This window comes from Lactuca virosa, chromosome 4 (genome assembly GCF_052849685.1).
Source record: "Lactuca virosa cultivar CGN04683 chromosome 4, Lactuca_virosa_CGN04683_v6, whole genome shotgun sequence".
Taxonomy (NCBI): Eukaryota; Viridiplantae; Streptophyta; class Magnoliopsida; order Asterales; family Asteraceae; genus Lactuca; species Lactuca virosa.
Window position 1 is genome coordinate 193,815,214 of NC_136429.1, and position 24,495 is coordinate 193,839,708.

General features: G+C 40.5%; 1 protein-coding gene across 2 annotated transcripts; it reads left to right on the top strand.

Moving 5' to 3' along the window:
• The first annotated feature begins 15,414 nt into the window (after positions 1–15,414).
• Positions 15,415–17,644, top strand: LOC145107860 (PX domain-containing protein EREX-like). 2 transcript variants are annotated; one of them, XM_079044816.1, is made up of 8 exons: positions 15,415–15,728; positions 15,845–15,955; positions 16,096–16,194; positions 16,268–16,354; positions 16,448–16,556; positions 16,653–16,990; positions 17,059–17,292; positions 17,386–17,644. In XM_079044816.1, the coding sequence occupies exons 1-8, from the start codon at positions 15,528–15,530 to the stop codon at positions 17,539–17,541; spliced, it is 1,335 nt and encodes a 444-aa protein (XP_078900942.1). In that variant the 5' UTR covers positions 15,415–15,527; the 3' UTR covers positions 17,542–17,644. The 2 variants fall into 2 exon arrangements, with proteins under 2 accessions (XP_078900942.1, XP_078900943.1); XM_079044817.1 differs by having other exon boundaries at positions 15,632–15,728; positions 15,818–15,955.
• Positions 17,645–24,495: the final 6,851 nt, after the last annotated feature.

A 24,495-nucleotide genomic window follows, 5' to 3' on the forward strand; every position in this document is an offset into this window, starting at 1 on the left:
GGTCTTCTGCTGCGACGGAGATCTGGACATCACAGTGTAAAGTCATTAGAGCCGCCCCAGGGACTGTGCCCTGGGAGCGGACTCCGACGGTCAAGTTAGATCATATGGAAGATCTGAGATGGTTCTCCATAGCTGGAGGGAACCATCTTGGTGCTTGTGGTGGTGTATGGTGGTTGACGGCGGTGGGTGGCGGCTGAGCCATGGGGGAGATCTAGGGAAAGGTCTTAGTGGTGGCTGGACCACTTGGGAAAGAGTCCTCCTTCAAGGAGGAGGCACTATTCTATTTATAGTGGACAATTAGGTCAAAGGGAATTAGGGCAGGCCTTGGGCCAGCCCAATTCAGGCCCAACTAGCAAGGAGCTGGGCAAGGCCGCCCGGAGGCGCCAGGCGGGGCTGGCGGGCATGCACCAGGAAGGGATGACAAGGAGGGCGCCAGGCACGGGAGCGCCAGGCCGGGCCGGCAGGAGAGTCCCCAGCAGGGCTGGCAAGGGAGTCCCCAGCAAGGCTGGCAAGGGAACGCCAGGCAAGGCTGGCAGGAGCGCGCCAGGCCAAGCTGGCGCGCTAGAGCAGTCTAGGCCATGCTAGTGGACCATATATCATCAAGTCCCCCCAGTCTGGTGTTATTGGTACGCAGCCAATGACATCGGACTGGAACTAGTCATATAAACTGTGCGTCGTTAAGTCCCCCTAGTCTGATGCGATTGGGTTGCTGACAATCGGATCGGACTAGATAAAGCACCAAAACATTTAAATAATAGAGAGAATGACCGAACCTCACCCACGAGAGTCGTGGGGTTGTGCGATGACCCAAACATTGCTTATGCAGCTTGAGATGACTTGATACTCCTTCATTGAGAGGAGTGCGAGCCGATCGGTGCGATGCAACGTAACGATTGTTGCGATCATGTGGACCGAGGCTGCTAAGGAGTGTTACGCGACACTAATGTCGATAAAATGTCGGACCGGGGTAGCTAAGAAGCGTAACCTCGCCATGCAGTCTCTGAGACTGTTATTCGGCACAGATGTTGTTGTAGTTACGCGCAAATGGTATGTCACCGATAACCATCTACATGGTCTGCATTAATAACCGTCTTGGATGTATTTCTTGCTTGGGCTACACCTAGCTGGATTCCCCCCAGTCTGATTTGGGTAGCGTAGGTAGCCGCATCAGACTATGTTGTTGAACCAATAAACCGATAGGTTGCTGACCATAATATAAGTGGCAGAGACTCCGAGAGCTGGGCGATTAGGTTGCTAGCGAGGGTCACATAGTGAGACTATTGTCGATAGCCAGACAACAGAATTCTTGAGGAACAGGTAGTGAGGCTATAGGTAGGAAATATGCAGTAAGACTGTTGCCGAGAGCCAGGCAGCAGAGGTGCTAAGGGATAAGCGGTGAGGCCAGAGTTATGGGTTGCACAACAAGACCGTTTTCGAGGGTCAGGCAACAGTGATGCTAAGGGATACGCAGCGAGGCTACAGGTAAGGTTGCATAGCAAGACCGTTTCCGAGAGCCAGGAAACAGAGATGCTGTGGGATACGCGACGAGGCTACAGGTAAGGTTGCATAGCAAGACCGTTTCCGAGAGCCAGGAAACAGAGATGTTGTGGGATACGCGGCGAGGCTACAGGTAAGGTTGCATAGCAAGACCATTTCCGAGAGCCATGAAACAGAGATGCTGAAAGGTATTAGGTAGCAGGTCCGCTGTCGGGATGACCTTCTTGCTGGAGAGTAACCTCACTATAGCAGGTTGTAATGTAGATAACACTTCATCGATCGTCCGAGCACAAGAGAACCATGATGACTGTGAGAGGGGAAACACCAAGGGCGCGGTGTTAGGCGTAGAATAAATTTGTGGTGCACGACTTATGGTGCGCGATGATGTGCGACTTAGGAGAATAACTTGGGCTTAGCGGTTAGCGACCATGGAGATGTCACGCGTGAGAGCATCGCGTGGGATGGATCGGGCTTAGCTGCCAACGATCGTAGATACATCACGCGGGAGAGCATCGCGTGGAATGGATCGGGCTTAGCTTCCAACGATTGTAGATACCTCACGCGGGAGAGCATCGCGTGGGATGGATCGGGCTTGGCTGCCAACGATCATAGATACATCATGCGGGAGAGCATCGCGTGGAATGGATCGGGCTTAGCTGCCAACGATCATAGATACATCACGCGGGTGAGCATCACGTGGAATGGATAGGGCTTAGCTGCCAACGATCGTAGATAGATCACGCAGGAAAGCATCGCGTAGGATCATATAGGCTAAGGTTGCAAGCCTTTGAGCCTCGTATGCGGAGCATGCCGTTGGAGCCGAGCTGAGAAGCCAGGCGACTGAAGGCAAGGGTGTTGAACCTCGCATGCGGCGCTTGCCGCTATAACGGAGTCAGGCTGAAGAGCCAGGCGGCTCGGGGCGAGGGTACTGAACCTCGCATGCGGAGCTTGTCGCTGTAATGGAGTCGGGCTGCGAAGCCAGATGACTCGAGGCGAGGGTACTGAACCTCGCATGTGGAGCTTGCCGCTATAATGGAGTCGGGCTGCGAAGCCAGACGACTCGAGGCGAGGGTACTGAACCTCGCATGCGGAGCTTGCCGCTATAATGGAGTCGGGCTGAGAAGCCAGGCGACTCGGGGCGAGGGTACTGAACCTCGCATGCGGAGCTTGCCGCTGTAATGGAGTCAGGCTGAGAAGCCAGGCGACTCGAGGCGAGGGTACTGAACCTCGCATGCGGAACTTGCCGTTGTAATGGAGTCGGGCTGAGAAGCCAGGCGACTCAATGCGAGGGTACTGAACCTCGCATGAGTGGGCGTAGCGACCTACAATCTATGTGTCTAGCTCGTGTGATCAATTTGGGTTAAAGCAGAGTGGTACCTGATGCTTTGCTGCATCGCTAGTCGTACTAATAATTGATGCCTCGATGTCTTGGCTGTTTATGGAGAGCTATGTGGCGGTGCTACTTAGAGCTTGATAGTGTAGCTGCTGTTAAGAGATGCATAGCGAGACTGCTGTCAGGAATTGGTCAGCAGGGCCGTTGAGGCCCGGGTAGCGAGCTGCTAGCGATAAGTGAGCAACACGACTATTGAGAGTTGGGCAACAAGACTACCGAGAGTTGGACCACGAGGCTGCTCATTCAGCCCGGAATACTAATGTCGTCTCGGGAATGCACTATCGTGCATAGTATCTATTCTTCATGTACTTTAGCTCTTCCCCTTGGGAATAAAAATCACTTCTACATAGTGTCGTACCAACCCTTATCTCCCCCCCCCCCTTTTCTCAAAAAAGGCGAAGGAGGGGAGTAATGGATGCCTAGTTGTTGGAAACTGGGCGACATAACTGCTGGCAAAGGCTAAGTGAAAATAGGTGCCGACAAAGGTTGGGTAGCGTAGCTGCTGAGCTGGGTCGCATCGCTGATGAGGGCCGAACTGTGCGACTACTGAGAGCTGGGCGGCAAGATTAGTGGGGGCCGGTCAACGTGAATGGCGAGAGGTGAGTGGCGAGACTCCCTAAAGCTGGTCAACACGACTACTAATAGCCGGGCAGCGCAGTTGCTGAGGGTTATTTTGAAATGCGTCACGAGTAGTAGTAGCATACTACTCTTCTCCCTCCCTTTTTTTTGGAAACATCAGGTAGTCCGGGCTGCAACACATTTTCTGAAAACGTTTTTTGTTGAGTTAAGCATGCAACGCCCGGTCGTTAAATAGGTGATCTTGTAATGTTAGCCCATATAAGTTCTTGAGGTGGCCCAATAAAATAGAAAATTGGCTTGGAAGGAGCCCAAAATAATAATAGCCCAAGGAGGAGCCCATTTGAAATGTTGTAACCCATCTACAAATAGTAAGCCAATTTTTTTGTACGTAATAAAACTATCCCCTGGGTCCACCTCCATGTTTTTCTTTTTTGCTGACCCCCCGCTTTTTGCTTTAGACCCCTTTTTTTTTGTTTTTTTTTTTGAATTTTTCGAAGATGTTGAGTGGAATATTAGGCCCAATTTGACTTGTATATTTTTCCCGCTTTAATGCAGGTTAGCCCAGTAGAATGAGAAAACCAAGTTTGATTGACGCCCGAGTAAAATTATGCACCCTACTTATAAGCATGCAACCCACGATGAATCTGTTGGGCTCGCTGGAGGAGTTGTTGGCCCAAATCCTTTTCCCTTCCTTTTCTTTTACGAGTGGAGCACCAAGTTATGGGTCCATTCATCAGTTTTGAGTCCAGGTTTCCAGGCACGATTCGAAGACGTCAAAAGAGGAAAAACATCGGAGATTGTCAACTGTGATGTGAGGTCAGAATAGCGAGATCGCTGGGGATGTAGGGCTACCGGAAGTCATTGAAGGTGTTCGATGGTGACCAGGGTGATGATTTTGGTGGTTCTCGTTGGAGAATCGTCGTCTGGAGGCTAGATCGGCCAGATCATTTGGGCGTCGTGGCTTCGCCGGTGGTGCCGATCAATCGCGTCGTCTTGGTTGGGATCGATCGGTCGACGGATGCAGTTGTTCTTTAGATCAGACCGGTGACGACGACTCAAGAGAATGAGGGCTGCAATCACCATCGACATTGTTGTGGGCTACCTATAGATTACGTGCGATGGTGACCCGATTCTTATCGTCGGAGTCAAAAGCGCCTGGTGGTCTTTCAACCAACCAGGGGAAGAGCGTCAGAATCAGTAATCAACTTCTAGGAGTGGTGCTGGTCTGTTGGGTCACCATTGTTAAGGTAGATCAGAGGTGGCAACTGTCGAGAGGAGGTGGCACGAGCTTGTCGGTGACGTGGGGTCAGGTGGAGGTCGCGCTAACCAGAGTAGGTGGTCGACGGTGGTGGAGTAGCGATGTACGTCTGGTGGCAGCGGTGGTTGTTGACATTGAGGTTGCTACCGACGGAGAGCTGACCGGTGGCGCTGGCATTGACCGACAATGGCAATTGTTGATGAGTAGTTTTGTTGACTGCCAAGATGTGTTGACCGGGCGGGCCCCGACTTTTTTGTCTTTTCTGTTCATTGAGCATTGGACCACGTGGGTCCCACACGGATTTTTAACTTTTGGCTTATGGTGTACAACCTGTACACCCTTCCTTTTTTTTGTCGGTTGAAAGCAGAAAAATGCATATATCTTTTTGACCAACCACTTCTCGTGTACATCTCTCTTTCTCTTCTTTTTATATTGTTGGTTTGAGAGTGACAGCCCATGTATATATATATTTTTTAAAACCACTTTGAGTAGTGAATTGTAAATATGTGGGGTAAATGTCTAAGGTAAAATGTCGAAATATGATCTCGGAACGATTTTTTCCTTATTGGCTATTTTGAGATGTACAAGTAATATAACTGTGTGTACAAACAAATGTTTCAGAGAGTGAAATTGTTTGCAGAAAAAGCTCAAATATGTAGAGATTTTCGGGTTATGTATGGGTGTATGATGAGGCAAAATTTTATAAAAATTTATTTTCTACTCAAAACACCAAAATGATATTGAATATAGGGTAGGAACTCGTGAGAACCCACCTTTTTTTCTTTTTTTTCAAGCTTTTAAGCAACTTGAATATACAGAAAATCATATTCTAAATGAAATTTTCTAAAAGTATATGAACTAAGAGTGGGGTAGAAAACCATCAAAACTTCTTCTATCTTTTTTTTTGAAGGTATTGTAAAATGTACAAGCCACAGAGCTGTGAACACAAATAGCTGTCAAATTGGTAAAAACACACGAAAATCCTTAGCTAAAAAAGGGATTTTCTTTTCAATTTGAACAAACAAAATGATTTATGAACTGAAAATAAGGGTAGAAACTCAAAAAACTTTTTTTTTCTTCTGAAACTCCCAATAAACCCCCAAAATATAAACAAAAACGGATCTAAGAGAATTCTTGCAAACTTGAGGAATATTTGAGTGAAGAAAATCATGTAGATCCATAGATCTTGGAAAAACCAAGAAGATCTGGACAAATGATGGGGCAAAACTCATAGAGAACTTCTTTTCTTCTCAACTTACTGAGAAAACCCTCAAAATATGAACAAAAACGGATCTAACAAGGTTTTTTCGCACTAAACCTTCTCTACTCTTCAGCTTGCTCAACAGATCTGAAAATCTTTTGTTTTCCATCTCTAAGCTTCTAGAGGAAGCACCAAATAAACAACTTGAATGAAGTTGTACATGAGAAATTAGGAACCAAAACCGTTTTTCTTGAAAATGAGCAAGCAAGAGAGATAAAGACTTGTAAAATATTGTTTGCTCTTCAACTTGCTGAATAAAATTCGAAAATATGTACAAGATGGGGAAAAACTCATAGAAATCTCTTTTCTCCCCAACTTTCTGAATAATCCATCAAAATATAGATGAAAATGAGATCTGATAAAGTCCTTTAAGACTTGAGAGTTGCTCATGAGAACTAAAACAAAACATATCTAGACATATGAGTAAAAACAAGGCAGATCTGAAGATCTAAGCGAGAAAACTCAAACAGATCAAAAGATCTAAGTGAAAAAAAACAAGCAAATCAAAAGATCTGTGCATAAAACTAAGCAAATAAAGAGATCTGAACGATTGTTAGATAGATCTGAAAAGATCTTGGCAAAAACCAAGTCGATCTGAACAGATATTGGTAGAATCCAAATGGATCTGAACCAAATGGTGCTAAACATGAACAGATCTGAGCAAACCTGAGCTAAAGCACAACAGATCTGAACAGGTCTGAGAGAAAAACGAGCTTGAAACCAACTGAGGCTTTTGCTACTTGCTCGAATCCGGGATGGTGCCAAATGATGCGACATCGACCTCCAGCGAGTCTTATGGTCTTCTGCTGCTGCGGAGATCTGGACATCACAGTGCAAAGTCGTTAGAGCCGTCCCAGGGACTGTGCCCCGGGAGCGGACTCCGACGATCAAGTTAGATCAGCTGATAGATCTGAGATGATTCTCCCTAGCTGGAGAGAACCATCTTGGTGCTAGTGGTGGTGTATGGTGGATGACGGCGGCGGGTGGCGGCTGAGCCACCCGCCCGGAGTATAGTGTGGCGGCTGAGCCCTGGGGGAAAGAGTCCTCCTTCAAGGAGGAGGCACTATTCTATTTATAGTGGACAATTAGGTCAAGGGGAATTAGGGCAGGCTTTGGGCCAGCCCAATTAAGGCCCAACTAGCAAGGAGCTGGGCAAGGCCGCCCGGAGGCGTCGGGCGGGGCTGGCGGGCGCGCACCAGGAAGGGATGACAAGGAGGGCGCCACACACGGGAGCGCCAGGGACGGGAGCAGTCTGGGTGCGAGATGGAGATCTTCGGGGTACCTTTTCCGATAGATTTGATTCCGATCCCCATGGGGGATGTGTGCGTGATTGTGGGGATGGACTGGCTCAGTCGTTTCGGTGCCATGATTGATTGCGAGGGTCAGCGGGTAGTGGTTCGAACCCCAAGTGGGGGAGAGTTGATTATATATGGCGAGGGCACCAGATCGGGGTCAGGGTTTTGTTCAGCCGCCAGGGCTCGGCAGTAAATTCAGCACGGGGGTGCGGGTTACCTAGCGTATAATTGGATACGCGAGTCAGGGATCAGATTTCAGTTTCCGATGTTCCGATAGTCAGGGAGTTTGCATATATGTTTTCGGAGGAGTTGCCAGGGATACCTCCGGAGAGGCAGGTCGAGTTCAGGATCGACCTGGTGCCAGGTGCGGCCCCTATCGCTAAGGCGTCGTACCGATTGGCACCGCCAGAGATGCAGGAGCTGTCGTCACAGCTACAGGAACTGCTGGGCAAGCAGTTCATTCGACCTAGCAGTTCTCCATAGGGAGCGCCGATTCTTTTTGTCCGGAAGAAGGACGGTTCGCATCGGATGTGCATTGATTACCGGGAGTTGAATAAGTTAACGATGAAGAACCGTTACCCACTCCTGAGGATAGACGATCTCTTCGATCAGTTGCAGGGCACATCTTGGTTTTCCAAGATAGACTTGAGGTCTGGGTATCATCAGGTCAGGGTCAGAGAGGAGGACGTGGAGAAGACCGCGTTCCGAACTCGTTATGGACATTACGAGTTCGTGGTGATGCCGTTTGGGCTCACCAACGCGCCAGTAGTGTTCATGGACCTGATGAATCGGGTCTGCAGACCGATGCTTGATTGCTCGGTCATAGTGTTTATAGATGATATCTTGGTGTATTCCAAGACCCGAGAGTAGCATGAGGAGCATCTACGGGAGCTATTGGGAGTTCTGAGACGAGAACGGTTGTACGCCAAGTTCTCGAAGTGTGAGTTTTGGCTATGAGAGGTGCAGTTCCTCGGACATCTCGTTAACCAGGAGGGGATTTTGGTCGATCCGGCCAAAATCAAGGCGGTTATGCAGTGGGAGATTCCGAAATCTCCCTCAGATATTATGAGCTTTCTGGGATTGGCAGGGTACTACCGTAGGTTCATACAGGATTTCTCCAAGATTGCAGTACCCCTCACTCGTCTGACGAGGAAGGGGGTGGATTTCCGGTGGGGCCCTGAGCAGCAGAGGGCGTTTGAGACCCTCCGACAGCGTTTGTGCGAGGCCCCAGTCTTGACACTCCCGGAGGGAGTTGAGGATTTTGTGGTGTTCTGTGATGCACCCATCACAGGCTTAGGGGCGGTCCTCTTGCAGAGGGGACGAGTGATAGCTTATGCATCGCGGCAGCTGAAGCTGCATGAGACGAGATACCCTACGCATGACTTGGAGCTGGGGGCGGTGGTGTTCGCCCTCAAGATATGGAGACATTACCTTTATGGGGCCCGCTTTACCATTTACACGGATCACAAGAGTTTGAGACACATCATGGATCAGCCGAACCTGAACATGAGGCAGCGCAGCTGGTTGGACGTTGTCAAGGACTACGACTGCGAGATCCTTTACAATCCTGGTAAAGCGAATGTGGTTGTGAATGCTTTGAGCCGCAAGTCAGCTGGGTCTTCTACCCCAGCGGTATGTATGAGGATAGCAGTGGACTCTCCGCTTGTGAGTTTGATCAGAGATGCCCAGGTTGAGGGCATGCGACCGGAGAACTGGAAGCTGGAGAGGATCAAGGGTGAGAATACCCGGTTTGAGCAGGATAGTCGGGGATTATTGACTCGATGCGGTCGGGTTTGGGTACCGACGTCTGGTGGGGTTAGGCAGACGGTTATGGAGGAGGCTCATAAGTCTCATTTTTCTATTCACCCGGGGGCCACCAAGATGTACCGGGATTTGAGTTTGAGCTATTGGTGGTCGTGCATGAAGCGAGAAATCGCTTGGTATGTCGAGAGGTGCTTGACCTGTAGGATGGTCAAGGTCGAGCACCAGAGGCCGCATGGCAAGCTGCAACCTCTAGAGATTCCCATGTGGAAATGGGAACAGATCACGATGGATTTCATTACCAAGCTGCCGAGGACGGCAAATGGATTTGATGCTATATGGGTCATCGTGGATCGATTGACCAAGAGCGCCCATTTCTTGGCGATTCGGGAGAGTTCGTCGGTCGAGAAGCTGGCCGACATGCACGTTCGCGAGATCGTGTCTCGCCATGGGGTTCCCGTCTCCATTGTCTCCGATCGGGATGTCAGGTTTACATCCCGTTTCTGGCAGAAGTTTCACGAGGAGCTGGGCACACGGTTTCACTTCAGCACAACATTCCATCCGCAGACTGATGGTCAGAGCGAGCGGACCATTCAGACCCTCGAGGATATGTTGAGGGCGTGTGTCATTGATTTCGGTGGGAGCTAGGATTCCCACCTACCGCTTGCGGAGTTCGCCTACAACAACATCTATCATTCCAGCATTGGCGCCCCGCCTTTCAAGCTGTTGTATGGGCGGAGATGTCGCACCCCGGTTTGCTGGGGTGAGGTTGGTCACATGGTGATGGGTCGGACGGAGGTGGTCCTGTAGACTACCGAGAAGATTCAGCAGATTAGGCAGCGGCTACAGACCGCTCAGAGTCGGCAGAAGAGTTACGCCGACCGACGCCGATCCGAGTTAGAGTTTCAGGTCGGTGACATGGTACTCCTGAAGGTCTCGCCCTGGAAGGGTGTGATCCGCTTCAGGAAGAGGGGAAAATTGGGTCCTCGATACATTGGGCCGTTCAGGATCGTTGCCAGGGTTGGCAAGGTGGCTTACTGGCTAGAGCTGCCCGAGGAGCTTAGTCGGATCCACAACACTTTCCAAGTTTTGCAATTGCGAAAGTGCATTGTGGACCCGGAGGCAGTGGTGCCATTGGATGACATTCAGGTTGATGAGCGCCTGAATTATATTGAGAAGCCGATTGCTGTTTTGGAAAGGAAAGTGAAAGTCCTGTGCAACAAGGAAGTTCCGTTGGTGAAGATACAATGGGAGCATCGGATGGGATCCGAGTGGACGTGGGAGTCGGAGGCTGAGATGCGGGAGCATTACCCGGAGTTATTAGTTGCAGCAGACTTCGAGGACGAAGTCTAAGTTAAGTGGGGGAGAATTGTAACATCCCAACCGTCAGATCAAGAGGCTAGCATCAAGGTTTTGTGTGGATCCAGAGTCTACTCCACTTTGGGCACATCTTGAAGGTAATAAGCCGTTACCTTAATCTCTTTTTCATTCTTATGTGAAAACTAGGGCTTTCTTTAGTTGTTCATGAAGGGATTTTGGTATGGGAGCTAGATCTGAAGTTGAAACTTCAGATCTGAACCTCTTTTGAGTCCTAAGTCCATAAAGTTTCCAGCTCTTGCAAGGATGAGACTCTCCTAAGGTGTAAAGCTCCATTAGAAGCTTTGAATGGTCATTTAGAGCCTTTAGGGCCTTGCATGCGTGTAAAGTTTGCAAGTTTACGTGATAAGCATGCCTTAGAAGCTTGGATCTGTCATCTGGAACCTTGGCATGGCTTAAAAAGTGTCTGCATGGATGAAGGTCTGCAAGGACTCGGCGAGTTGCATAGTCAACTCGGCGAGTCATATGAAGATGGTCATGAACTCGTCGAGTTGACGAACAAACTCGGCGAGTCCGTTGAAGATTACCTTGAACTCGGCGAGTCGTTCGAAGACTCGGCGAGTCGGCTAGGGTTTCTCCCAATTCTTGGACACGTATGAACTCGGCGAGTTAAAGGGGAACTTGACGAGCCAATCAAGGATTTCACGACTTCTCGAGTTCATGAAGGACTCGACGAGTCGGTGAACTACACTCGACGAGTCGAGTCAACATGGACTGTTGACTTTGACTGTGGACTTTGACTTTGACCAAGAGTTGACCAGTTGACTTCTGAGGGTATTTTGGTAATTTGGAAACTTATGAAAAAGGGTTTTATGGTAACTATAGGTGGGGGAGTTCGCGTGGGTGATCCGGGAGTCGAGCTTTCTAGTTTCAGACGACAGTTGCGAGGTGAGTTATCCTCACTATACTAAGGGGTCTAAGGCACCAAGGCCGGCCCATTGGAAATGTTGTCCTAGCAGTGTTAGATGTTGAGTATGAGTTAGTGTTGCATGCCAGTGGTTATGCCAGATAGGTAGACCGGTAGGACTACCTGATATGTTATATGATTGTTGCATGCTAGTGGTTATGCCAGTTAGGTAGACCTGTAGGACTACCTGATATGTTATATGATTGTTGCATGCTCAGTAGTGATGTTGTATGTTATATGTTATGTGGGGTGGGTTGAGGTTGTACCGCTCCGTGCGGTAGCCAACAAACCCTAGGAGCATTCCAGATACGGGCTAAGGGAGACTCGTACTGTGGGCTCGGGAGCATTCCAGTTACGGGCTAAGGGAGACTCGTACTGTGGGCTCGATGGCAAGCCAAACGTGAGCTGTGGACCCGTAAGGCAATCCAGACTCACACTGTGGGCCCAGGGGGGGTAATCCAGTCTGTAAAGCTGTGGACCCAGTACATGCTGTTGTTTATATACGTGTTATGTGCAGTGTATCGGTATTTTGGGGGAACTCACTAAGCTCTCGGGCTTACAGTTTCAGTTTATTGTTTCAGGTACATCAGGGGATCACGGCAAGGCGAAGGCATGATCGTACAGCTCCTCACTTTATGTTTATGTTTCTGGGATATGCTCTGATAAATAATATTTTGAAAACAAAGTTGTAATGTTTGACAAAATTGATGTGTTCTTTAAAAGTTTAAATTTGCTTGAAATTTTCGGGTGTTACACTATTGAGGGTTTTTATGGCATAAAGGTGCCCACCTTGTTGCCATAAACACCCCATGCACCTTGTACACCACCTTTTATGGCTTTTTGAGCCAAGGACCCCATGCATGCACACCAAGTTTGGAACTTTACGTGTAAAATGGACATTAGGAGGCCAGATCTATGATTTTGGTGTGTTAAAACCCATTTAAATCGACTGTATAGTAATGGTCAAATATGGACTCGACGAGTCGTTCTTGGGACTCGGCGAGCCAGGGTGTAATGACCACCAAATCCTTTCTGTCGATGGACCAGATGATAGTGTGGAAGGTCCCTCAGTTGTTTAGGCCCTTAAGGGACCTGAGAATCATGGGACTCGACGAGTGGTTGAGCAAACTCGACGAGTCCAAGGCAATCTCCCAACTCATGAAGATGGACTCGACGAGTTGTTCATACAACTCGGCGAGTCATAGACTGAACACGTTCGTATGAGGGAGATGCACTCGACGAGTTCAAAGGGAACTCGGCGAGTCGATTGAAGATGGTCCCGATATTATGGTTGAAGAAGGACCCGTCGAGTTCTTGCTAGACTCGACGAGTAGAGTCGGGGGTTGTATCATTTTGAAAGGATAGGGACTCGACGAGTTGGAGGACCAACTCGGCGAGTCAAGTCAACTGGATGTTGACTTTGACCAGGGTTTGACCTTGACTTCGACTTGGATTTGGATTGACCCTTGTAAGGGTTATGAGTATGCAATAGTAATCGGAAAAGGTTGTTGTGTAGGGATTGGAGAGTAGAGACGAGTCGATTTCCGTGCCGAGGACAGTGTAGATACTACACGACATCGAGGTGAGTTACCTTCCAGTAGCGGTGGGTCAACGGCCACAATGTCGGCCCACCAGTAGGAGTTGTATGTGAGATGATTGTCTTTGTGATATTCATCTAGGTTTGCTACTACCTGATATGTTTATGTGGTAGCATGATATGATATATGTGATAGTGGTAGTAAGGGGAGAATAGTCCCCCAAGTTCGGTCGTTAGGACCGAAGGGTAGGCCGGGCACCCTAGAATTGCCTGACAATATGTTTATGCTATGATATTATGTGGTAGTAGTAGGAGGTGAAATAGTCCTCAGATGTCGGTCGTAAGGACTGTCGGGTAAATCAAGCACCCCAGAATGGCTTGACCTGGGTGGTCAGGCACCCAGAATTGTCTGGCAGTATATGTGTGTACGTGGTAGTGGTAGGGGTGAAATAGTCCGCATTGAGTTTTCTGGGATTGTACTCTAATTATTATTATTATTATCTGATGATATGATTTTGAGACACGACGAAATGGTTTTATGAATTAATGAAATACTAGCAATGTTTGATGAATGAGTTCACATGTTACCTAATTAAAAATGAAATTTTTAGCCTTGAAAATTGGGATGTTACATGATCCAAACCCTAAAAATTATGGTTTGGGACCTTCATGAGTACGCCATGCGTATCACTGGAGTACGCCCAACGTACTCAAAGGAACCTCGTCATCCACTTAATGAGTTACATATGTCATACCTACTAGGGGTACGCCTGCGTAAGGACCAAATTGCAACTTTTTTAAACTTTAAGCCAAAATGGAAAATTATCTGGAACACGGATGTTACACCTACGGATGCCCTTACAACAACAAATGATTAATTTTGTTTGTTATGGCTTCTTGGTTCCATAAATAAATGTAACACTATAAAATTTAGACATGAAATGGAGAGCAAATAAATGTAACACTATAACATTTGGACATGCAATGGTGAGCGGTGACTATGATGAGTTAGTCGATGTGTGCCACTTCAAAGGCGACAACACACTCATTAGGCAATCAGTGACTATATGAAGAGTGTTGAAACATGGGAAATGAGAAAAAAAACCATAATTAGCCAAAACCAACTCCTATATTCTTTTGCAAAGTTTGTCGTTTTAACAAGTAAATATTTTGCACATTTAAATGTATTTTGTTGCTTTTTTTAGAAAGTGTTACATATTATAAACATGTCATGCCATGTGTGAATGCATTATAAGGAGAATAAGAAAATGATTATTTGTCGCTAAACATTGATATTAAGTGTTGGTTTTTAGTTTCCAAATGAATTTGTATTTGACTTGTTAGTTTTTTAGTATTAACAGTGTAGTCTCTTATGTATTAACAAATAACAAAGTTAAACCTTTGTTAGTATTTTAGAGTTCTAGACAATCTCCAACCTTACCAAGTTCCCATCATTTTTTGCACAAAATATATATAAAAACATGGCAAATAGTTATGTATATTCGAAATGGTTTAAAAATATAGTAGATTTTAGGTTAAAAAAAATAAATTGTAGCTAGACAATTAAATTAACTTGAAATACATAGATTTATAATGTGTTTGGCAACGAGCTTAGAAAGGCTTTAACTTTTAGTTCCTAACAAAAAAACTCGATTTAAACAAAAGTTTTGCTTGAAAATACGAACTTTTAGCTTTTTGTTTAAATTTTAAATAAATAACTTCAAATCTAAAAACTAGTATATGTAACGTTAAAAAAAAAATTATTTAGTTTTTTCATCAATTTCTAGAATTGTCCTTAATAAAATTAATACATTCTATTTTAATCCTCATTTTATGTCATTTTATATATTTTAAAAGCTTACATAATAAATAAAAACTATAGTTTTCACAACTTTCATTTAGTTTTGACAAAAAAAAAAAAAGAAAAAAAAATCTCAAACTCCAAAAATCACAAATGGCACATGAAAGTAAAAATTGATGAATTATATATAAAAGCATCTCCAATGGAGACTTATTTTAGAGTTTTTTTTGATTAATTCATCACTTATTTTTATTTAACACCATTGGGGTTAATTGTTTTTTATGTATTTATATTGACCACTCAATATATATTGAGTGGTCAATATAGTATAAAGCTTTAAGCATCTAACCCTTTCTACTTTTAACATATTTTATTTTTACCCCTTAATTATATTGTAGTTTTATATGTTTTTCATTTATTTAACTATTTAATTATTTTTACCATAGTTTTTCATTTATTAAATGTTTATATACTAATCTTTAGTGATAATCTTAATTTGAAATATTTTCTATTTAATTATAATATGTTTAAAGACTATTAATTAAATTAAATAAGGAGGTTGTATGAATATTTTAGATAGATAAGGATCAATAAATTAAATTTATGAAAAAAGTTTAACCATTGAAGAGCCCATTTAATTAGAGGTCAAAAATATTAAATGAATGATGTTGCAAAAATATTAAGTGATAGGATAAGATTGAAAATACTCTGAAACAATTATATAACTTGGTTTTATTACATCTACTACACAAAATCAATATGGTGTTGCGATAGAAAATAACATCACTATCCAAACGAAGAGACAGCTGCGATTTTTTTAATTTTAATTTTTTTATTTTTAAAAAGGAGTCCAAGAACACGATGAGTGATGTATCTTTCTACGATTACGGTTCTTCTGATCCGGCGATCTCCGGTTCCCTCTATGGAGATTCACTTTCTCGGTTGGCAGCCGCAGTTGAGCATGATGATGGGCTTTATAGCATCAGGCCGCCGGAGCACCGCCATGACGGCACTTCTCCTCTTCCTCTAGGCATGGACTGGAGTTTCGCCCCTCTTATTTGGGTACTTCGACACCTCTGTGCATTTCCACAAGTTTATCATGTTTTCAATGATTCCAATTCCAATTCTAAACCTAAAAATTTCATTCATAGAACTAGAAATAAGAAATCTCTATGCAGGAAGGCAGAAACTCTGTTTGGCCACATGATTTACATAAAGGATGGAGTTACTGTGTCACAATTCCTTCCTTGATCAGTGGCATACCGACTGCTGGCTCTTCGGACACTGTGGTATGTCTTTTTGATTATCAGTTAATGAAATACGAATCCAAGTAATTTAACATGTAATTAGCTAGTTTCGTAGTGTATCTATGTGATAATTTCATGAATTTATTATGTGATACATGTTGATTTTTATGTTGTTCATTCAGTTTTATGGTGTTAAAGTTGGTATACAATCACCAGAAGGAATCACCACAACTCGAACAGTTCCAAGAAGATTTAACGAGTTCTTAAACCTATATTCTGAGGTTCTTCAAGAATTTATTATCCTTTTGGTTTTCAAAAATTATCATTTTTCTAATATTTCATTTCTTTTTACAGCTTAGAAAGGGATATCCTAAGAAAAATTTGCCCCGACCTCCCCCAAAGAGGTTTGTGAAAGCAAAAAGCAAGAAAGTTTTGGTAGATGTATGTTCATTTTTCACAAGTTTTGCATCCTTTTTTTATATTTATATCAATAAATTTATGAGATTTGTTATATTATTCTTAATGTTTTATCAGAGAATTTGTGCTTTGGAGTGTTGGATGACAAAATTATTGTCAGATATTGATGTGTCCAGAAGTGCTCCTGTGGCAATCTTTTTGGAGTTAGAAGCAGCTGCAAGAGAAGGCATGTTTCTCTTTCTATTTCTTCTAACTATTAAATAATAAATATAATATTTTATATTTTTATATATTTATATAAACTATTCAATTGGTATTTCAGCATGCAATGAGTTGAATCAGAATGATTCTGCTGACATGGAGAATTCTGATGAACTTAATTCAATCAAGGAAAATTTCAGTGATACTTCAAATGTAAATACAAATCATGATGATGATGATGAAAGAGATTCCAATTTGGGGTTAAAAAGTGAACAAAATGGTGTAAACATTGAAGATCTGATTAGAAGATTAAATCAAGAAACTGTTGCAAGACAATACTTGACAACAAAAATCAAAGATTTGGAAATGGAACTTGAAACCAGAATTCAAAGCAACAAAAATATGGAAGAGCTTCGAAGAAAGTGTATGGAATTGGATTTGAGATTGACAATTGAACAGGTAAATTTACTTTTTAGACCTTTTTGTAAACATGGCAAATAATGTATTGGAAATAATATACATATTAGGAGGCTAGAGCATATGCAGAATCAATGAAAGAAACCATGATCCAAAAGAATGAAATGTTGATGAAAGAGATTGAGATTTTGAGGAAAGAGAAAGAAGAGATGGAATTGAAACTGAAATCTTTTAGTAAAATTTCAGAAGATAAATTAATGGTGGATACTTGTGTATCATTATCAGACACCATTGATGTATTGGAAACATCTGATACCCAAATTGGTCTTATACTTGCAGCAGAGGTAACTAAATTTACACTTTTGGCCTAAGTTTTAATTTTTGTTACGAATTTGGTACGCGTTGTAAATATTGTTATGGAAACGGACATTTAACAGGCGGGGGTTGTTGGTGAAGATGGTGACAATGGTAATGAAGATGATGATGATGAGGAGTTGAGGAAGTTGTTAGGTGATATTTTAATTGAGAATGCAAAGTTGAGAGAACAAGTGAATTCTGTGATTAGTCATGCTCTTAGTAAACCTGTCAAATGAAATAACGATAATGTAATCTATTGAAAATACTTGTGGAGATATGTAAAGGAATGTAATAATATATTTAGTTGAGCTCATGGAATCTTAAAACGAAAATCATTTACATTTTTGGACCACTTTTGCATACACATGGTTATTGGCAAAACACAACATTCCTCTTTGTCACATTTCAACAAACATCATAGAAGTTGTATTTTGTGTTTCTTGCTTACAAAATTATTACTGCAATATTGTTCAAAATACGAATTATGAGCCAAACACTAGGTGTCCTCTTTCAAGTGTTATTTCTTACTCACGTTGTTTATCGCCTAAATATCAAGCTTATACTTTAGCATTATCCACACAATGCGAGTCAAAATTATATAATGAAGCTTTCAAATCCTTAGAATGGAAAGAGGCTATGAATGAAGAATTAAAGTAGCTTTAGAGTTAAATAATTAATACTTATAAAAATGGGTGTTAAGGGATTTAATCAACAAAAAACGTGTTAGAATTTTTGGATACTTTTTCACCGGTAGTTAAAATTCGTCACAATTAAATTGTTTTTAGCATTATCAACACAAAATTCATGGCCTTTCTTTGCCATTCTCTTTCTCTTGCCAAATGCTTTCCTCCTTTAGCTCCCACCTCGTTCACGTTGTTTGGACCAAACATACCCTTGAACCTCCACCATTATCACCACATACCCTTCACCGCTGCCATTTCCATTCTCCAAAAATTAAAAAAAACATATCTCTGTTCATCGCCTAACTCAAAGAGCCACACCTAACATCACCATTAATACTACCACCGGTCAGCCTTCATCGCCAACTTCACAAACCCACGTCTGCAATTTAAAAAATGAAAAAAAATAGGCCTGCAATTTGAAGGCTGGGGATAGAAAATCATGTATATGTGATTGATTTAGAGAGAAAGAAAGGCTAAAATTTTATTTTTTCCTTGGTAGATTGTGATCGTCGAGTTTGAGAAAGAAAATAACGAGATGCAACAAGGAAACAAAGGGAGTTTTCTTCTTATTTTACTAGATGTACATTTGTTCAAGAAGTGATGCAGTTTGCGGTTTTGAGTCTAACCACATCGTTAGCAACACTGTTAAATTCATTATCCAAAAAAATTTCTATTTATCAAAGTATTTTATTATGAGAAATTAAATATCCTCCTACCAATTGTTCCTACCAACCCTCCTATCCATTTAAATGATGACATGTGTCATTTTAGTATCCTAAAATATCATTAAATTTCATTAAATGAACATTAGGTATTACACGTGTTACCATTTAATTGGGTAGGATGATATGCAGGAACACAAAACAGAAGAATATTTAATTTCTCTTTTATTATTATTCTAAAAAACAAAATCACATTCCTAAACCTTATTTCATATCTCTAAATATTATTAAAATAGAACCTTAAATTCCAACCTAAAACAATCGGGACCGTTATTTGCATATCAATCCTATATTATCCATCATTGGATTATTTGCTGACATCACGCTTGAGTCAAACACGGTTACGTATTTGTATTCCTTCGTTCGTCTTTCTCTCTCTCTCTCTCTCTCTCTCTCTCTCTCTCTCTCTCTCTCTCTCTCTCTCTCTCCAATCGTAACCTAAAGAAACAAAGAAACCATTCCCGTCTACTTCAATCTTCTTCATCAATCTCATATTTTTGGGTTTCATGTAGTAATCTTCTTCTGTTCTTCAAGGAGTCTAGCAATTTGTTGGTGAGTTTCCATTTTTATTCTTTAATGTAGTTTTGTGATTGATTACTCCATGTGTGATCTATCGTTTTTGAAACTTTCGTTACAATGCATCTGTTGAGATGTTTAATTTTGTGACGAGGCTTGTGTTTTGCTAATTGCATCAATTGAATAGCTAACATAGGGAATTAGGGATGATGGTTTTGTTATTGACCGAATGTTATTACATATATGTAATCGGTCATTTGTTAAATTTCTATGGTTCGACCTGCGATTAGGATTGTACATGATCGATTCAAATTGGAGAATGAATCGATGGCCCAACATTTGGATTCCAGTTGATGTGTTGTACAACTAAACTTATTTCACCATTTTAAAGAATTGACAGTTATACCCATTAACCTAATAAATCCCTTGATACGTTTTTTTTTTAAATTTGCAAATCATTGACAAACAAATAATTGAAGCCACTGTTGATATGTTATGTTGCATCATTCTGTATTTTAGGTTTCAGAGAAACAGTTTGTTGGATCAAATGGCTCCCAGTGCTCTTCAAATGTTTGATACAGGTTTGCATTACCTTCGATTCTGTAGCAGATGCAGCCTCAAACACCGGTGAGAGAAATCTTGATCCCTTCATTAGATAACACATGTTATGAAGGTTCAAGTCTAACAATACTACCATCTGAAGTATCAAGTCTCCAACTCCAAGTTATTAGTAGCAGCATGAAAAGTTTGAGGACTTCCTCAACATTGATTGCTTCCCAAAATGCCCTTGCAAATAATATTTCAGAAGCTACCATGCTTCCCATGGTCAAACAGACCGTTTGGCTGCTAAAAAGTGCACATGATGAATTGGAATGTTTTAGGAGCTTCTTTGACATGGGAGAGATGTATTATTGAAAGAGATTCACCAAATTTGTGTAAAAACAAACTCCTGTCTTGCAAATAACTTTTCCAATTCCATCTAAAACCAATGAAGCTTGCTCTCTATCCACACACAATCCCAGAGTCAACTGTGCAGAGTGCCGAACAAAAATTTGAATAAGAGAAAATCCGGCTCAATGAAGAAGAGAAGAAGTTGTTGCTGCCAGTACAGTACATGTCAGTTTCCTGTTCGCTTTTTTTTTTTTTTTTTTTTTTTTGCTTTTGTTGTTATCACACTCTGGTTCTATAATAAGTTTATATGTTGTTGAATCAATTTTGAATATCTAACAACCATATCACATCAACTCCTCCCAGTGGTTGGATATAACAGTCTGATCCATATGTTATTGTATCTTTCACCTTACCTAGGTTCAGTTGTCATTCATGAACTATGTTATGTGCTAGGCGCAAATTAGTAGCTAGCGAGTTACATATACATGGTATATGAGTCATAGGTGAAGATGATTTGTGATTATTTAAGTTCAGATGATAATGATAGTGATATATTGACAAACAAATAATGCATGATATTAAACTATTCTTTAGGTTTATTTACATCCCATGATTCGCAATGTACATGGGCGGAAAATGTCGAAATCTTTGGGCAATGTGGTAGATCCTATACAACATACTACTTTGAAAAATAAAAAATTATCAAAGTACTTTCTTTAATGTGTTCATTAAAATATCATACTATAAATGCTAGTTGGTAAATAAACAAATAATTGGAATAAGTTGTTATTCTTGCATTTAGCTATTCATGAATTATTTCTATCACATTTATGACATTTAAGAATTATATATACCGTAATGGGCATAAATATAAAAAGGTTTAAATTTTTTTAATTGTGACAGGGATAGAGGGTGGTGGACCAACTTAAAGTGCTTCAGCATTGGCAGCCTTGAACTCTGCTTTTAAACCATATTTGGTGGAAATAAAGTAGGTTGTTATGTATCCAACATTTTTTTGGTGTTATTTCTTTATAAAGTACGATGTTCTTATTTGTATTTTTTCCTTTCACAAAATGATCTCAACAAAAAATAGGTAACTGGATGAAATGGTCATAAATTTGAGCAATTTGAAACAGGAAGGCAAATTGGTCATAATTTTCAACAGTGGAAGCAAGGCAAAGTAGGATGTTATAAAGACTCTTTTGCTGCCACTTGAAAATTATAGCATTATAGCTACCACTTGAAAAATTGTTTTATACATGCTAAAAAATAATGCTATAAAGAGTCTTGCATTAAAAAAATGTCCAACGGTTGAAGCAAGGGAAAGTAGGATGGTATAAAGAGTGATGTTGAACCATTTCTGTAATTTTTGTTACAGATGGAGTATTTATCTAATTTTTTTATTACATAGGGACCATCTTAAACAGTGCTAAATTTTCATTGTATGGATCAATAGGATACATCCGAAGTCCCGTTTGAATTGCTTCATAAATTGATTGATTCAGGGTATGATGTTTGAGATAAAAAATATAGTGCTTAAATCAATAAAATTGAATAAACGAACTATAACAAGTTTTATTTGCTACAAGATGAACTAAGAAGGCAAGTTTGATCAATTTTTTTACATTAATAACTATTTTTCCAGTTACGTTACCCTTCTCCCTTATTCTCTGTATTTATTTTACAATTTACAATTTCCTATGTCCCTTATTCTCCGTATCTATTTTGCTTTCTCACAATTGCATCTGTGTTGAGTTTTAATTTTGAAATTTTGCATTTTTATGAACATGTACTAAGGGACGTATGAGCAATATTTCAGCTAATTACAGCACTGACCCAACTGCATATTTGTTAATGGCATTATTATTGCTAAATGACCCAACTGCATATATATATATATATATATATATATATATATATTACATCATGGTAAAAACCATGATTGTGGTTCTTGATTAACATAATAACCAACAATGATGTTTGCATATGCTAATTTTTGTATGCATTGTCTCAAAATCCTAATAACTTCCTCAAGGGCGTTAAATGGTAAAATTGTCATCTATTCTTAAGTTCAATGCTCATTGTTTGTGCGTTGCTTGTGATGATGAATGTTGTTTCTATAGGTGGGTCGGATGGTTCGTGGTTTCTGACGAGCTCTGATAACAATACTCATACTCTTACTTTATTCACATCGTAAGTAACTTCTATTATCAATTCTCCCTTTAATTAAATTTATGTTGTTTTTGAGTTTTCTGAATAAAAATTACAAGTAATAATTATTCAACAAAGGTAGAAACATTTGTATGCAATTGAAATCATTCTGTTTTTCTTTTACAGACTAGATTATCAGAACTGTACAGATGAAAAGTCTTGGTCTTCAATTGCTTTTTAAGGTTAGTTTTTCTTTCACTGCCTTAAACTAATTAAAATTATCCTAAATTAGCATGAGTAAATGATAAATAATCAATCGCATGGAAAAAATTATACCCAAAGAATGATTAATGTTTTCATAAGAATTTTGATATTGACATTAGTTTGACATCAAGAGTGGAAGATATTAGTCTAGCTGTCAAAACTTGATAATGACCATTTTACCCTTCAACCAAAACTTAGAAAGTATAATGTACCATAGGGACCAAGTTTATCATTTTCTCTTATCTCTTAATTAAAGTTTATAATATTTCTAATTTGATCTTTTTTTTTGAAGGCCTGTTGGTTTTATTTTTCAGATCTCCTTCTAACAAGTTTTATCCTCCAAATCTCCTGTGTTGGGTGTTGCTGATTGTTCTATTTTTTTTACATCAAAATACAAAGCCCTAGATTTTTTTTCCATTCGATCTCTCTTGAAAAAGGGCATTAGGTGACATGCCATTACCTTTCCTCCTTAGAATTGTTAGTTTCTTGGTCTTTTGTTTTATATTAATATAATCGTTTTAATGAATTTGTTTTAATGTAGTGTAAAATGAGGAAGAGCATCAATAAATGGAAGCTACGAAGGAGAAGAATAATAAATATTTTAGTAAAAAATGACCCTGTAGCATAAATTCCAATAATTTCGGTTTTCAAGGTTGCTTACCATAAGTGTGGTTTTGCTTCAACTTAATTAAGTATTGATTAAAAGAATTACTAACATGATGAAGTCTGATTATGTTGAAATTTAGAGCTAAAAATCGTGCCTTCATTAAATGACAACCATTGCACATAGAATTGTAGAAGTTCGGGCAATAGTTGAATCGGTGCATAATAAACCTAATGCAGCCTATGGTTATATTGATGAGTGACCCTGTGTTCTTGGATGTTGTAGGTAACAGGATGTAAGATTTTAGAGGTAGCATAAACAAGATTATTATGGAAGATGGGATTTTTTGGTTGTTTTGAACCACATTTCTTGGGTAAAATTATGTTTATGATTTGCCATAGCTAAATTATAGTGTTTTTGTTTCAGTATTTCAATAAAGATTAAATAAATTTACGTTGGATTTTTATGTAGGTTTTACATTAAAAGTTAATATGAAATCTATTGTACAGAAAAACATATTATATTTTAGAACTCGATATGTTTAATATTTTGATATTCGATTGTATAATATTTTTTATGTGTATAGAAGAGATGACCATATTATATTTTAGAACTCGATATGTTTAATATTTTGAGATTCGATTGTATAATATTTTTTATGTGTATACAAGAGATGACCTTTTTTGTGAGTGACTTAATCTATTTCTAACCAATCGAAGGTGTGTCGCATCATAGTTAACTTTCAAAAAAAATAATAGCAAAATAATTACCTTTCAATCCAATAACAAAAATGAACTTATCTTTTTTACAAATAATAACATTCTTGTCTTTTTACCAAACAATAGCAACATATTTTTCTTTTCAACCAATAATAGCAACATATTTACATTTTAATCCAATAAATAGCATTGAAGTTATCTATTGTTACAAAAAATAAAAGCATGCTTAACTTTTTAAAAAATAATAGAAACATACTTTTCTTATGAACCAATAAAAGCAACATAATTATATTTTTATCTAATCATAGCATCATATTTATATTTTCAAGTAACTATTGTTTATTTGACACCATATAATGCATCATCAATTGTATAGACAATTATGTTATACAAATAAATTGTCAATTTATATTTTCAAGTAACAATCGATTCAATCTATTGCACTTTGTTATGACTTTTATCAATGTGATAAGATTCTAATAAATTGTCAATTTCTTGATCTTTTAGAAAAAAATGTTCTAACTGGATTACCATCTATAAAGAGGTCCTTCAACGACTATATATATTTACCGATTTCAATATATTTTTTACACATTTCAATAATACCAATAACCCTGATTTTTTTATAATTATTTTGCAA

What these genes read in the sequence shown, in the direction of transcription:
- LOC145107860 (XM_079044816.1), top strand. Translation starts at nt 15,528, where the DNA reads ATGAGTGATGTATCTTTCTACGATTACGGTTCTTCTGATCCGGCGATC. An exon ending in CTGGCTCTTCGGACACTGTG is followed by an intron (nt 15,956 to 16,095) that starts GTATGTCTTTTT and finishes TTGTTCATTCAG; the next exon opens with TTTTATGGTGTTAAAGTTGG. An exon ending in GCAAGAAAGTTTTGGTAGAT is followed by an intron (nt 16,355 to 16,447) that starts GTATGTTCATTT and finishes ATGTTTTATCAG; the next exon opens with AGAATTTGTGCTTTGGAGTG.